A 17,475-nucleotide genomic window follows, 5' to 3' on the forward strand; every position below is an offset into this window, starting at 1 on the left:
AGACAAATTGTGACATTTCAAAGAGACAAAAGGGTCAATCCACCAGGAAGATCCAAAAATTCTATATTTAATTCCACTGTCAGAAAAATATATAAAACAAAACCCAACAAATCAAAATTAGCAGCAGATAAATTTCCATAATAATGGGAGATTATAAAATACCCCTTTAGTCAATTATGCAATAAGCAGATAAAAAACAGATATAGATGACTTGAACAACACAATTTACAAACTGGCCCTAATTAACATACATAGGTCCAACTGCAGAATACACATTAAATATGAAAGGAATATTTACTAAAACTGACCATATTTTGAGCCACAACAAATTTCAAGGATTGAAGTCATTGAAAAGTATATTCTCTCACTAGAGTGGTATCTCAATAAGATAGAAATTAATAACAAAAAGAATTAAAAATTCCCAAGTATCTGGATATTAAGCAAAATACTTGTAAATAATTTACTGGTCAAAAAAAAAGGACAATAAACTTGAAATATTTTTCTCTGAATAACAAAATACAGCATATCAAAACTTAGAACGAAATATTAGCCATAAACACACATATTAGCAAAGAAGGCTGAAAATCTAAGTATCTATCTCAAGAAGTTAGAAATAAAGACAAATTAAATCCAAAGAAAATAGAGAGGAAAAATAAATATAAAAGCAGGAATTAACATAATAGAAAACAGAGAGTGAGAAAAACAAAAGTTGTATTAGCAAAGACTAATACCCCCGAGGAAGACTGAGTAAGAGTGAAACAGAGAAAGCACAAATTACTAAATAAAAAATGAAAGGCATCACTACACATCTACACTTACTACAAAGAGATAAGAAGATATAATGAACAACTTTGAGCCAACGAATTGGAAATTTTACCTAAAATGGATAAATTCCTTGAAAAACAAAAGCTACCAAAACTGGCATAAAAAGTCAAAAAAGAGAATGTTATTTTATCCTTTAAGGAAATCTTAACTGCAATTATAAAACCTCCAGAACACGCACATATTCCCAAAACAAAACCAAAATCTTGAGGCCCAAATGACTTCACTCGAGAATTCTTCAAGACATCTGAGGAAGAAGTAACACCAAGCTTACACATACTTTTCCAGAAAAACTGAAAGAGGGGAAACTTGCAAACTTATTTTATGAAACCGGAACAACCATGACTCTGTAACTTCTTGGGACATTAAAAGGAAGGAAAATTAAAGACTAACCTCTCTCATGAACACAGATAGAAATATTCTAAAGAAAAAGTTAGCAATTTGACTCCAGCGATATATAAGAAGGATACCACATCATGACTGTGAGGTTTATTACAAGAATGGAAGGATATTTTCATTAAAAAAAATTAATATGGCTGGAATGTGTATGTGATGGCGGGACTGAAGCTATCAAGTTGGACCATGATACAGAAACCACACGTCAAGGATAGCAGAACAAGACAGCTGTCGTCTGGGTTCCAGCACTATAGACCTGTACTCTCAGCCCTAGATTAAACATGCTTGAACAGCTACACAGAGAGAAAAAAACTTAGCTTGTTTCAAAAGATCAATTCCTGTAATTCACCACATTAACACAATAAAGGAGAATATAATTATTTCAACAGATGCAGAAAAAGCATCTATTAAAATTCAAAACCATTCATGATAAAGACTTAGCAAACCGCAAATAGAAGAGAATTTCCTTATTTTAAAAAAATCTACGGCAAAGATACTTAAAGAAATATTAAACGCTTTCCCTGCTATCATTAGGAATGAGACAAGGAAGCTAGCTATCATCACTTCTATTTGACACTGTAGTGGGGATTCTAGACAATGTAATAAGAAAAGGGATAATTATTGAAAGGAAATAAAATTAGCACTACATTATTTATAGACAACATAATCGTGTATGTACAAAACCCAAAAGAATCTGCAGATAAACTAACAGAAATAAGTGAATTTAATAAGGTCATGTACCCAAAGTCAATGCACAAAACCCAAATTGTAGCTGTATACACTAGTAACAAACAATAAGAGTAAAAACCATTTTAAATACCATTCACAACAATATAAAAATATTGAACACCTAGGAATAAGTCTAAAAAATGTTGTGCAAGACTTTACACAAAAAACTGCAATAAGGGGTTGGCCTGGTGGTGCAGTGGTTAAGTTCGTGTGCTCTGCTTCAGTGGCCTGGGGTTCACAGGTTCAGATCCTGGGTGGGGACCTTTACACCACTCGTCAAGCCATGCTGTGGTGGCATCCCACATAGAAGAACTAGAAGGACTTACAACTAGGATATACAACTATGCACTGGGGCTTTGGGGAGAAAAAAAAAAGAGACTGGCAACAGATGTTAGCTCATGGCCAATCTTCCTCACCAAAAAAAGGCACACCTTTAAAAATAAAAAAAACTGCAACAAAACACCAGGACAAATAAAAAAACCTAAATAAACAGAGGGATGTCATATTTGTGGATTGGAAGACTCAATATATTGTAAAATATCAAATCTCCCCAAATTGATCTATTGATTCAATGCAATTCCAATCAAAATCTCAGCAGTTTTTTGTGAAAACTGATAAAGTGATTACAAAATTTATATAGAAATGCAAAGAGCCAAGAATAGTCCTATCTCAATTACGAACAAAATTGAAGAATTTAAAATTTACAGTACCATATATTAAAATTCATTATAAAGCTACTGTAATTAAGACAATATGCTATTGGTGCAAGGGAAGATAAATAAACCCATAGACGGAATGAAGAAGAAAGAAATAGACCCATATATTTTTGACCACATGGTTCATAACAAAGTCACCACTGTAGATCAGTGGGAAAAGGGTGCTCTTCTCAATAAATGGTAATGATGCAATCGAACATCCATTTTTTTCCTAAAAAATGTTAAGTCTTGACCTCTATTTCACACCATAGGCAAAAATCTCTTTCAGAGTGATTAGAGATTCCAAACGTAAAATATAAAACAATACAGGTTTTAGAAGACAATATAAAAGATTATCATAATGACTTCAGTTTGCAAAGATTATGGATCCAAGTACTGATATCAAATGAAATAGTTAAAACACTGGACTTCATTAAAACTAAGAACTTGGGTTCATCTGAAGTTAACTTCAAGAGAGTTGTTGTACTGAGCACCTCATTTTGAAGAAGTTTGTTATGCAGAATTGGATAACTGAAACAATATCAAAGAGTCAATAAGGACATGAAAAGTTGTTGAATATCAGTCCTCATAAGGCAAATGCAAAGTGACACCATGATGAGATAATGTTACTCAGCATGGCTAACCTTTAAAAGGATAATATCAATTGCTGACAGGGATGGGGAACTGGAACTCTCACACTTGGGTGGTGGCAGTGTAAACCGGTACTCTCAAAAACTGGCTGTTTCCTATGAAGCTGAGACATACATATATCCTATGACTTAGAAATTACATCTCTGGGTAATATCCAACAGAAATTAGTGATTATGTCCAATAAAAGACATGTTCAAGAATATTCATAAAAGTTTTATTCACAACAGTCCCAAACTAGAAGTAACCCAAATGTTTCTCAACAGTAAAATGGATACATAATTGAATATTCATACAGTGGGATACTATACAGCAATGAAGACGAATGAAGTACTGCTACATATAACATAGGTGAAGCTTACAAACATAGTGTTGAATGAAAGAAGCCAGACAAAAACAAGTACCTACCATATGACTCCATTGATACAGTGTTCAAAAACAGGCAAAACAAAGCCACAGTAATGAAGACAAAATAGTGTGTACTGCTGTGTGTGGGTATTGGGGAGGAGAGTGGGTAATAATTAGGAGGAAGCTTGAGGGAGGGTTTGGGGGCTCATTACCAAGTGCGCTCCTTCTGTAAAAGTTTATCAAGCTGTATCTTATGATTTACACACTTCTCTTTATGCATTTTAAGCAATTAGTTTACTTAAAAAAAAAAAAAGAGCCAATCCATACTGCTATATTTCCTGGTGAAAGAAAATCCTGACCATTTCAAAAGCTCATTTTGTCTCTCTCTTTCCCACTGGTAAGAGATATATTTGACTAAAATATTAAGAACTCTGAGCAGTAATCCTGATCACCACTCCCCATCTGTATCTAAGCCATTCAAACACTGTGAAACTTAATTTCCTCCAAATGCAAAATGAAGTCAAGCTACTTTTCTGTTTCCATTTTTTAAAAATAGGAATATAAGTGAAAACAAAAGAGCATATGCAATGCAATACATCTTTCCTTAAAAATTTAACTACTTTTCTATACGAGCCACTGCAAAGCAAGGGAATTGCTTGAATACTCTGTCCAGAATATGCTACTATTTGTCCCGTAGAAAGTGATGGAGAATTATTACGGAGTGAATTTCTTAATCATTTGTTTAAAGAATTATAACAGCATTGTTATGTGTTTAGAGTAGACTGGAATCCTAATGTTCTAGGCTATAAGGTTTAGGAATTATGACTATTTAAACAGATAATGGAAAATGGAAGTAAGACACATTTAATTTTCAAAGCGGAGGTAATATTTGATTGTTAAGCATTAATGATGAGACACTGGATCTGCAGCATTTCAGCTCCATACCCTCCCCAGAGCTCACCTGACCCTCTGAGTGCATTCCCCATTCCAGTCTCTTTCCCCACTCCACATGCCCTTTCATAAGTTTAAAAATAAACACAGCTAATAAATGTTCTTTTACATGAGGGTAAAATATAAACAACGTTTTTAAATTTTGTAATATTTTTTGAACATTCAAAAGGGTAGTGTTTGCTAAGAATTTTTCAAGTATTTACAATATGTCCCTAGTTCTCATTTCCATTAGGCTTTTGAAGACAAGAAAGTGGGATAAATATACAGAAGAACATTCTCTCTTTATCATCCAAAATAAGGTCAAGGATGAAAACCCTCATGAACAAAATCATTTTAGATTAGCTGCTTTAAAAAAATCCAAGAAGAATATTTCGGCTTTTATATTTCAAATTGTATTAACAAGCTTGTGTAGTAAAAGACCAAGAAAACGGGGAAAGTGCTCTGTCTCCATTTTCCTTACTGAGGGAGCTCACAAAGGCTCTGTAGCTGGAAAGGGCATTTGTGTCACTAAACAGCTATGAAAGTCTGCAGTTTGCACTGGGCTCACATCTTCCCACTCAGAGAATGGGGACACGGGGTGGAGCTGAGAGGCGCTGCGTGGGGAGGCCACTGGCTGTGCCAGATGTTTGTTCAACTACAATGAAACCTCGATATTACAGGTTAAAATTCTAAACTGACTATCTGTGACATTTAAAGGAAAAATCCTGAATTAAGTTGAAAAGTAGTCTATTTTTAATGAGATACAAAACACTTCTCACAAAAGCAAAATCTGTAAACAATAAGTCACCTACGTTTCTTTCGAGAAAAAGAGAATCAAAGTGTATTCTGAACTAAAAAAGCCATTCCCTTCCTATTTCTTTCTACTATGGACTGACAGATTATTATATAAAAACCGGAGAAGTCAACAAGAAGAATCTGAATATAGTACAGAAAAGAAACATTTCTAAAAATTTAAAGGGAAGAAATGAGAAGCTTTAAAAAAACTTTTCCATTCCTGAAGGTAAAGAATAATTCTAATAATCCCCATTATATAATGGACTATCACAGAAAGTGGAGTATTCAAATAAATTCTCCATTATGAATAAATTCCATGCCATTCTTTAGAACTTTTTCCATAAGATACTTGTGGAAAATATCCTGAATTTCAATTGCATATTTCTCCTACCACAATTACTCGCAAAAGATAATGTGTGAGATATAAATTTTGTGTTTTTACACTATGTAAGTTTTTAAAAAGCCCTGCTATTTTGTCTTAACATATTTATAACCATTTGGATTATCTTTGCATTAATTTAATAGCTTTATATTTTTATACCTGAGATTTTCTAAAAAATAAACATCTTATCCTAACTTTAGAGCCATGCAGTACATTTCCTCCTTTCATACAGTCTTTCTTATGCTAAGAGGTGCTGCCAGCGAGGACTGGGAGAAAGCCCTAAGTATAGGCCAAACACATCAAACCCCAGATTCATCTTTTTGACACTTAGGCCCCAGAGGCAACACACAATCAGCCAAAAAATTCCCATTTTTTTTCACTATTCTAATTTTTCTCTTTCTATATTCAAATAGGAGGCCAAGAAAGATGTTATGAAACCACACAAAACAGACAGTGTGCCTCTAGAAATAACAACTCCAATGCTTAAACGCAAACAAGCGTCAGTGCCAGCCATCAGTTTACTAGCAACTGATACGGGAAACATTTAAAACTTGAAATACTTAGGGGGTAAATGGGGAAAGTCAGTCATACAGAACTCTTAAGGCAAACAAAGGATGGGGAATTAAAGCAAATTATGTATAAATGAGTTACTGTATTATATTCTACATGACTTTAAATAAATTTGGGGTTTAAAAGTAGATACAACATAGTAGTTCATTTATATCCAGACCTGGATTTACAACTACCAGATGATTTAATTCACAAATGCTTACGTAATCTGTGTGTTCTTCATTTTGTAAGCACTGATGATACAAAAATAGGTTAAATGCTCCCTCCTTTTAGGTGCCCACGTATTAAGGGAACAAACGGCAAGAACCAGGGTGCCAGTGTAAGAAGTGCTAAAATACCAACAATAATTCACATTCCTCGAGCATGTTCTAAGGGCCAGGCTCCATTCTAAGCTGATACTTGCCAACGCACATCAACATATTTAATTCTCACAACAACTCCATGTAGGTACTATTAGTATCTTCATTAGGCCCATGAGGAACCGAGGCACGTGAGCTTCAGGAACTTACCCAAGTTCATGCAGGTTAGGAGCACTGGAGTAAGTTCAAGGCCATGTACTTGGACTCCCCAGTCTAACTTCCTGACCACTGCTGTACCCAACAATTATGCACGGGGTGCTTCAGAGAATTAAGTCTTCAAAACATAGGGAAGGCTTCACAAATGTGCACAATATACTCAATTTGGGGTAATCGTATGCCTGTTTTCCCGATAGCCCAGGATGATTACAGACTGTCTCTTCATCCCTTCATTCACTCACCAAATATTTATTGTCCCCTAACTATTCTCAATGTCATGCAGCTGTGAACAAAACAAAGACTCCTGTCTCATCAGCCTAGCAGCGGGGTTTGACCATAAACCACCAAGGAGACAAAGAAGTATTACAATAAGGTAGTTAAAAAAAACGCGGAGCGGGGAACAGGAAGTGTTAGGGTGAGTGAATGCAAGAAAGGGTGGTCAGAAAAGGGCTCACTGAATAAAGACCTATAGGAGATGAGTGGTGACAATCTCTGCCTTTCTTATTAGTATAATAAATTTCCTTATTTTAAGTTTTTGTTGCAGCCAAAAGCATACAATTAATACTTAACCTACCCATAGGTTTGTTGTGAAGATTAAATGAGAAAATAGGTAAAATTCATTAGAGTGTCCGGCTCATAATAAGAACTCGCTGAATGCTAGCTATTATTATTACTGCTATTCTTTTAATAAAATCATGAAATCAAGAGATATGAAGTTTCTCCAGTCCACGTACCCTGGGAGTCTAAGACAGCCACATAATATTCTATTAGTTAGACGCCTAACGAGTAACTGATTCTGGAATCAATATATTAAGCATTATAATTTAGGTCTAAAGCATAAAAATGCTGCTCACAACAACCTTTCATGACCTACCAAGAACTCGGTTGGTGGTGGTGTCAAAAGACTCATCAAAATAGATGTAGGAAGCCCGGTGCCCCATGTGTGAGCTGGGAGGCAGGAGAAGGCGTGAGAGGCGGCTTGCCTGTTCACAGACTTCACTTTCTGGCAGTTTCATGTCTATTTTTTTGGCTGCAAGGAAAATGTTTACTTCTCCTTCTATGAACAGATGATTTTCCATGGCTCTGGGGTTTTAAAGGTCGGCAGTGATAAAAGGCTTAGGAAGAGCTCTTGAATTTTTTTGCTACTATTATGAATTTCTTTATAAAAATGTTGATATACAGAAGACAATCAAGCAATGCATGGAAAATATGTATTCCAGGTCCAAAAGCAGCTTATTCCAGCAAAATTTCCTCAGCTCTTTCCCTAATGATTTAAACATCCATTTTCATTCACTTCTGCAGAAGTACATTCACAGGAGGAGTGAGTGTGAAGAACAGTAGCGTTTATAATGGGGAGCCACTGCCCTTCCTTACCTGGAATGTCGTATGATCCTTTTTCTTCTCACATGTGGGAGAGAAAAGATTCTATTGTCAACCTAAATTCCCTTTCTTTAGAAAAGTAAGAAAACATTCAGGTTGTATTCTCTCACTAGATTTTTCAGTTTCCGACCCTAAAACTATTAAAAAAAAAAAAACCCTAAAAATCTTTGGGTCCAGCAGCCAGATGTAATATATCATTGTGTCAGGGTACTCCAATATCCTACTTGGCTAAATCATTCGCAAAAATATTTTCTCTTTGGTGATCGATATAAAGTTCTATCTCCATGCCACAAAACCACCAATTGCCTTGGAGCATTGTCAACATGGTTTTATACTTTCTTTCTACACTGTTCGTAGAAAATGTACCTAAAACTCCGAAAATAAAACCACACTTGCTCCCAATTCAATTTCGTTTCTTTGATTTGGCAAAAGTTGCCTTTACTGTATTTTCTGGTTCCCAATGAACACAAAATTGGCCTAACCGTTTGAACCCAACCTCTTTTAGTCTTTCTGCTATCACTGTTCTCAGTAAACTTCAAGAAGCTAGCCATCTTTACCACTTGCATTTGCTATGTTTTCCCTTTCAAATGGATGAGTGAGCAAGAAGTGGTTTATAGGAGATACCTAAAAAGGTTATGTGATCCGAGTCTGTGTAGATTGATTCTTTGAATACTTTGGGATTCAGAGTTCAGGGTAGATGTTACAAGAAGTCCCCTTCCAATCCTACAGTTCTCAATTTTTTAATCAATATTAGAATTGGTACCCCATCTGGGGTATTATTTTGAAAAATGAGAAACAATGTTCGGGGGAGGAAAATACAGGAGTAGAATATAGAATTAAAATTAAAGGTTTTGATTTTTCCTTTCTGATGAAAAATAGGTAATTTCAGAAAGGTCTGATTTTTAAAAACAGATTATTTTTAAGAGAGGTTTTAGGTCCACAGTAAAATTTCACAGAAAGCTCCCATATTCCCCCAACAGCCCTCTCCTTCCCCAGCCTCCCTCGCTATCAACATTCCTGAACCAGACCGGTATATTTGCTACAATCGATGAACATACTGAGCTACGTCGTTACCAAGCAAGGTCCAGAATTTACATTAGGGTTTGCTCTTGGTGTTATACTCTGATTTTTTATTCTGCTCTCTGGACAACAGAATTCATGTTGGCAACAGGAAAAAAGCCCTCTCAGCAGACAATCTCATGCCTCTTGTCTATTTATTCACAAGCTATTATCACTTAGCCAGTGGACAACCAGTTTGAAAAAGGTACTTAATATGGCTTCATTTGTTACTCAGACACAAAACTTTAATATTTCTTTCTTAAACCCACATTATAGAGGCAGAATGGTCAATTCTGAACACCCTGGTTAGCATTGTACCAGCTTACTATTTGTTCTAGCGCTCAGACCTCCCTTACTTTGCTCTTTTTTTCCCATGCGCTTGATCACTTTGTAGTGTATATGCAGTTTACTTATTAGTTCATTGCTTAAAAAAAAAATGGAGATATATTTTTGTTCGCTGGCATAGCCCCAGCACCTAGAACAGTAGCTGGTACCTAGTATACACTTAATAAATATCTGTCAAATGAATGAAAGAATGAGGATGCTTTTTAAAAGACAAGGCTTTAGGGAGGGATTTTCATCATGGTTTGGAGGCCTAATTAGCCATGACTAACCAGATTCTGTGAGCCAATGATGCTCCTGTGTTGCTGGGCTTCTTCGAGGTCCCTGTTGGACAAGCATCATCATTCTATTGTGTGTCCATGATGGAAAGCACAGTGAGCTCTAGAGAAGTCTGATGTCCCCAACTCCACTTGTTGTCATGCAAGCTCGCACTCAACCTGGATGCCCAACTGGGAGAGCACAGCTGCTCCTGGCCGAGAGCAGCATGCAAACAGGAACGTCAATGGAGTGATGCCAAGTCAGAGACCAGGAGGCACTTATCCATGAGGGTCAGGGAACGGATGTGACACTTAGGTATCTGACTGTCACAAGTTTCCCTATTCTTCTCCCACTCATACACATTCTGCTGATGAAGAAACTAAATCCTGAGTCAGCTTGTAAATGGGATGATAAATATTTCTCCTAGGAACTGAAATTGCACAATAAAAAAATGAAAAACAGAGCAAAAGAATTCTGATTTTTTAAAACAAACAGATAAGATAAATTGGGATATATAACAACGAGCCGAGTGAAAGAAGTAAAAAGTCTCCTTTGCTTTTCTACACAAGATATAAGCTTTGGAAAGAAGGTGGTGGGAGGAGACAAAATGTAGTCATGAGAAAAAAGGCAAGCACAGAGGAGGCAGTCGATCAAAGGGTCTTATTTCCCGACACTTTTCTGATACCCATGTGCGGGACTTGGGAAAACATCCTGTGCATTATATTACATATGGCACGTGACGCCCCGTACTATATCCATAAAGGATAACGATGTTATATTATTTAAATACAAAAACATAATTCTCTATATGTATTATTTACTGATTTATCCCCGATTCCTCTCTTGGATTGTAGGCTCCATGTAGACGAGAACTGGGTATGTTTCGCCCTCAGAAGAGTAACAGTGCCTGGCACAAAGCAGGCCCTCTGTAACTGCTAGTTGAGTGAATGAATAAATGAATAACTAGCTACTCACTCACCACTTACTTCCCACTCCACATGAACTTCGAGTCACACTGTTGTTCTTTATCTCACGTGGGAGACGCAAGGTGTTTCTCCCTCCCCTCCCAGGCACATGCTCCCAGAGCACCACGTACCGAAGGGAAAGGAAGGAGCCAGTGGTGCTGTTTTTATTTCTATAGAATCTGCTGTGCTACTTGATACTGGAGGCAGCTCGTGTTGACAGAGGATGCCTCTTCATTGTGTTTCAACAACTGTGACTAGATGCTGACAACTCTCCATGCCGTGGGAAATCAGGGAAGAGACTTCCTTCTCTCAGCTAGCCAGGGTTCACGTAGCCCTGCTTAGAGCATTGTATGCCAGCCCTAGCATCCACATGGCTTTGGCTGCTTTAACCAGAAGTTCAGAAGAAAGTTGGTGGAAGGGCATAAAGTAAGAGTGCCAGTCGCTTCTCAATGTTAATTCAAGTACTATGCACCTCAGCTCCATAGCTGAATCCCAATCACATGGGCTGGTTCTATCCTACACCACAGCCAGCGGTAGAGTCAGGACATACTGCTACTGCCACAAGTTTCAGACTAAGTCCAACAAAAGAAAATTTGGACCAGTTTAATACAATGGATTAGGCTCATAAAAAACGAAAGCTTTGCAAAGCTTATTCTAGAAAGAGAACAGCATGCCTAATAATTAGGGAGATTTCTGGTTACACTGCTATATATCAACACAATATTATAAATTACCTATTTTATTACTTGTAAAATTGTCCAGTTTCTGAAGTAAAAATATATGGACCAAGTATCAAAGAAAGTATACTAAAGTATAGTAATTTACAAAGCACTAGAAGTTTTCTACAAACACATTTTCAAATTTAAGTCTTCAAATAAATGCCTAACAAAATTAGAACTGAAACTAAATTAGAGTGATTATGTAACTCTCCAGTTGCCAAAATCAGTATTTAAAAAGATACAGAATTAAAGAAAACTCACTAAGTATAAAAGACAAAATAAATATGAACCTATTTATATCAGTATATTCTTCTGGAACAAAAGGTTTGACTAGTGAGTGCTGGAGATGACTTACGTTTCTTCGAAACATAGTGTTTGCATGGCACAACCATCAGCAGTTATAACTCGAAGCATTTTTCAGCAAAGGAAGCCTTTACCATCCCTGCATGGAGCTAACTGAGCAAGCAAAGCTGCAGCTTTCTGGAATACAGGGAAACGCGAATTCTGCAAATCGGTTTTATCAGATGGGTTCCCACTCTATCCCTCCACCACGGAATGCAGGGATCTCTCCAGAAGAATGTATGCCTTCACGCAATGTCTTTTTTAAGAGCTCTAAATACAAAATTAATGTAAAACTCGAACCACTGAAACATGGAGTCCTTGTAAATCTCTTATGGCTACATTTTTACGATGTTTTTCTCCATTTTCCAACTTCTGATCACTTCCAAACCCCTCAAAGTCTGCTTGCTCAAGTCCCACTCGGCACTATCTCTCTTTCACTTGAAGCCAAATCTGGCATCAATGTTTTGTCTGCTCAGCAGGAGAGCAATTTCAACAATCTCCTGCTTTTTATAAGATCAGTTTATTCCTCCCAATATAATAATTAGTTTCAGATGAACCTGGTCACTGCTCCTCGGCTTGATTCCATTGTGGTATGAGCAAGGAGAGTAGGCACTTCCTGTTGCACCATTTTTTAGAGCAATGCATTTGGGTACCATCACAGGCCAGAACAGAACCTTCACAATTTACTTCTTTAAGACATAGCTGGGTTTTGATAACCTAGATTCTTAAAGAGATGGATTGAAATTATAATTTTGGGAATCTTTTCAGTTTACTTTTAAAAAGGTTCAGGTGAATTATTCCTCAATTTATGAAACTATAATAAGACATAGGGAACATAAATCCTATGAATATAACCAATACTGTTTATCACCGTAAACATACAGAGGTTGCAAACAGGAAACCAACAGTGTTATCTTAATATCTTACAACTTAAGTAGCTTTTAGGATATAAAAAATACTGATAGGTAAGAAAAAATACTGGCTTAGAGCTAAGGATATCAGAGGAATGACTCCGGAAAAATCTTTGCTGACAATGGTACAGAGAAAAATCAAGCAAGATAATTTTATAAGCTGAGTGATAGGAGGAGCTATATGAAGCATAATCAAATCTGGCAGAGCCTCGAGTTACATCAGAGAGGGTGCCACACTTCTCCTCCAGGTCTCCCAAGTACACCTAAAATCATTACCTCCTGCACATTTTGATTCATTAATTCAGTACCAGTAGTGGAATCACCTGAGTATTTTCACCCTCATAACCTTAGGTTATCCTGTTTGTAAATCTCAGCAACCCCTGAGCTGTGATTTCAGGGAGGAGTCACCTTGATGTATACATGCTTTGAGGCCTTAAATTCTGAGTACCTCTTAGTGTCTTAGAGTCTTTGCCCGTTCAAATAGAAAGCAACCTTCTCTCTGCTTATAGTGCAATAATTACATGATTTCCTACAGTTTATCTTACCTTCACATGTACGGCCATCTGCAGAGATTGAGAAACCCTGCTCACAGACACAGTGAAAAGAACCATCTGTGTTGAGACACTCTCCATGAGGACCACAGACTCCAGGCTGTTCACATTCATTAGTATCTGAAATTGAAAAGAGTTCCAAAAGCTTGAAAAAAAAAAATCTGTTGTCTTTTCATATGATATCAGACAGACACACAGTGAGCAAAAGCTATTGCAAAATGGTCAGACATTTATTTTGTGGCACAACTACACCATTTGTGCATACACCAGACCACATGACAAGTTGAACTGTCGTGACAGAGAAACGAGGTTGAATCATATGAAATAGCCAACGTTCAACCATTTGCAACACACAAAAAAGGCCATTTCATGGGTTCAACCCAAAGGTAGCCTTTGTTTAGACATATTGAAGGCTTGAGGCATAGTGGAGTCTCTAAGAGAATAAACAACTCCTTTGCGAAATATTCTTCATCAGTGAGAACTCTGTGTTCTCCTCGGTCCTCTCCCACCGCTATGCACACAACTCTGTTGTAGCCTGCAGCATCTCATCATGTCCATGCCTATCTATCTCCAGGATGCGAACTTCTTAAGAGTAAGGCTGAACATGTCTTATTTAAAAGGTTTGGTTCATAAATGGCACTTCGCAAATGTCTGCTGAATATATAAATGAAACAGATCCCAATCTATATTTCTTTGAAAATGGACAAAAGAAATAAAATGAAAGAAAAGGCATTTTAGGCTAGGGAACCTCTTATTATTTGCACAGCTTTGTGACGACAAAATTAGTGAATGAGGGTCAAGAGCTTAGCACGAGTTCCTAACACACAACTAAGGGTCAAAAAGTGGTAGCTACTATTATGAAGTCTCATGAACAAATCATGCTATAGTTAAAACTTGTGCTGACTGTCTTATACTCTGCTTGTCCTCAATGAAGAGTGATTATGCTCCCCACGGCCAGGGTCATCATGCACACCCAATGACTGATAACGCACAAGGTGTTTGGCCTAAGTGAAATGTTTTTTCAAACCAATCCTAATTATGTTGGCTAACAGTGCTCAAGTTGACAACATAAGGGATCCTGGAGAATAGTTCACCTATTCACATTGGTACTGACACATGCAACTGCCTACTTGCACTGCGTTTTAATTGTTTTACTCATCTGTGTCCCTCATTACACTGATTGCTCCTTGAGGAGAACTGCAAATTTTGACTGAGTCCTCAACTCCTAGTACAGCACATTAATAGTATATTAGTAATGTTTGGCCACCACCAAATTTCACAGTTACGTTCCTTCTCTACTAAATGAACAGTGGTTGGTTAAGGTTCTCTTAGTTAATTGGGATCATAAAAACTATCCTTCGTACCATCCAGGCAGTAGCCCTACTAAGGTCATTTTCCTATCTTCCTCAAGTCTCCTAGGCTCTCCTTTATCTCTTACTAAAGAGGTCCTCAACTGATCCTCTTAGAAGTCCGTCTTTAGTTAAAAACATTTACTGAATGCCTCCTATGAGCAGGTTGAATAGGATGGGTCCCCTGCCACTATGAAGTCCACAATATAAAAAGGGAGGCAAGAGCCAACATGAATAACTGCAAAGCTTAACAGGAACATGAAAAAGGCACAGAGTACAAGCCCTTCCTAGTGACCTCTAGAACACGCTCAGCCATCAACCCTGCAGTTCTCCTCTATAAAGTCACCCCTCTCCCTGCATCCAGGAACTCCTGGGGCTTTTCTTTTTGCCTTGTTGATCTCATTGTACAACAAGAATTCTGGCAATATCACTGATGTATCCATCTCTGTATATTAATCCTGAGCTCTTTACCCTTCCATCTGGGTATAATTCAGACTTCTAGCAGGAACTACTCATATTTTCTTAACAATTCTCCTATTCTTGTTATTGTTATTCATTTTAAAATATTTCAAGGAAAGGCAATGAATCATTTTCTACTTGACTATTTCTCAATATGATTTCACTCTGTGAAATTCTTCACTTCTTTTATAAAATCTCTGATATCTTCTATGTTTGTTCTCTACCTACTGATAATACCTTAGATTGGTCATCTTTTTTTTAACTCTGACCGTCTCTTAGCCTTTAGTTCCATTCTTTCTTTCCAAACTGCTGCCTAGAGTTAGCTCTACCTGGGCAATAAGGTGCCATAAGGTTCCACGGGCCTGGAGATCAAGCCCAAGGTCTACATCCATCTTGCGGAGTCCTAGAGGTTAACCAAGACCTCCTTCTTATTTTATCCTATGCCTCAATGTGGCCCTTTAAAAGCTGCCAGCTTTGCAACCTGGCATAGGGAATAATGTGCATAAAGTTCCTGCTTTAAGAGAAGTCATTGATTAACAAATAATTGTCTAAAAAGTTTGATGACAGGAACTGAAGACGAATTCCCAGACTTTTTTCCAGGAAACCACTAAGAAAGAACAACATGAATATCTGGAACTAGAGAAACATATGCATTCAATTTGGGTTGTACTTACTGAGGCATTTCTAAACTATGCTGCTAGTAACTCAGCTGAAAGCCAGACTATATTTAAGTTGGGTTTCTTTCATGGGTCCGAGATTCCACAGAAATTCACAATCTGGCATGCGTAAGTCAAAATGTGAAACTAAAGTGTATTCTGAATCTCAAATGTAGGCTGCCACATTCCTAAAGAGATTATTAACATGGAATTTCCATGCTGTCTGTATATCACCGTTAATTTTCCTGGGGGAAAAGACTCTTAGACTTCCAATTGAAAATGTCTTACTGAATATGGAACCATCTTCAAATTATTAGATAAGGTTTAAAGTTTAAGCCTGTCACACACTGTTATTCAACTATGTCCCACGGTTATGAGCATTGTCATGAATTTTCAGTATTAAAACCAACCCTGAAATCTATGCCTATGTACAGAATGCTGCCATGATCATGGGATTAGACAGAAGTAAGCTACTAACTTCAGGCAGAGTGAGAGATCACAAGGCTGCCTCCAGTGACACAGCAAAAAGACATGACTCAAAACAAGTTGAGTGTACGTGCCATTATATACAGCCCCTAATCCGAGAAGGCGCATGATAAAGCAAATTCTTAGATGATGTTCTTTCTTTTTTTTTTTAAGATTGGCACCTGAGCTAACAACTCCTGCCAATCTTTTTTTTTTTTCCCTGCTTTTTCTCCCCAAATCCCCCCAGTATCCAGTTGTATATTTTAGTTGTGGGTCCTTCTAGTTGTGGCATGTGGGACACCGCCTCAACGTGGCCTGACAAGCAGTGCCATGCCGCATCCAGGATCTGAACCAGCGAAACCCTGGGCCACCTAAGTGGAGTGCGGGAACTTACCCACTCAGCCACGGGGCCAGCCCCAATAATATTCTTTAAACAGTACTAAAACCTGTCTCAGGAATGTTTATCATTCATTCAGAATTAAGTTTTCAAGCAGATATTAATTTATTCTGGAAAACAGGAATCACTAATGGGATAGAGAAGGAAGTCAATTTAATAATGATTTATAGTCAGTATACATGTTTGGAGCAGTCACATATTTGAGTTGATACCAAATCATAAATTTAATGAGTTGAGAGAAGATAGTAGCACAATTAATGAATCATATGACTAAATTAGTTCCTTGTGACTTAACTCTAGAAGTTTATAAAATCTGCAATATGAAATCATGGTCTATTTATACAAGACGTGGTTTTGCCTCCATTCAGTCAAAAAGTTGTGACAAGAGAGGAATTAGAAAAGAAAGTATTGCTTTAAGTCCAAATGTCTGAAATAAAAACAGGATTCAGGTAGGTTTTTCTAGGCGTCCCTTGGCATTTTTATATAAATCAAGATTCATTTTGTTAAGATGTAAAAGTCCCAAAATGGAAATATTCTCACAAATTTATAATTCAAATGCTTCTCTTATACTGCATTAAATCCAAGCGCATTTGATTTCTGTATCAGAATTCACCTTAATGTGTTCTGATGGCAACTAAATATATGATATGAAATGAGGTACACTGCAGTATATTGAAATCTCAAGATCAGTAAGGGAATTAATTTTAAAAGGTCTTGAGGCAAAGGCCCTCAGTGACATAGAGTGGGGTGTGGCTAATGATGTGGATATAGGATGTCATATTATCCCAGTAC

General features: G+C 37.1%; 1 protein-coding gene across 16 annotated transcripts in view; it reads right to left on the reverse strand.

Annotated features, from left to right (window-relative positions):
- Nucleotides 1-17,475, reverse strand: part of LTBP1 (latent transforming growth factor beta binding protein 1) — a 390,791-nt gene that overhangs the window by 68,418 nt on the left and 304,898 nt on the right. For all 16 annotated transcript variants that reach the window (XM_070512275.1, XM_070512274.1, XM_070512278.1 and 13 more), the window contains one exon: nt 13,352-13,477. In XM_070512275.1, coding sequence (XP_070368376.1) covers nt 13,352-13,477 — 126 coding nt within the window. The remainder of the gene's footprint in view (nt 1-13,351; nt 13,478-17,475) is intronic.

Source organism: Equus asinus, chromosome 6, assembly GCF_041296235.1.
Source record: "Equus asinus isolate D_3611 breed Donkey chromosome 6, EquAss-T2T_v2, whole genome shotgun sequence".
Lineage (NCBI taxonomy): Eukaryota > Metazoa > Chordata > Mammalia > Perissodactyla > Equidae > Equus > Equus asinus.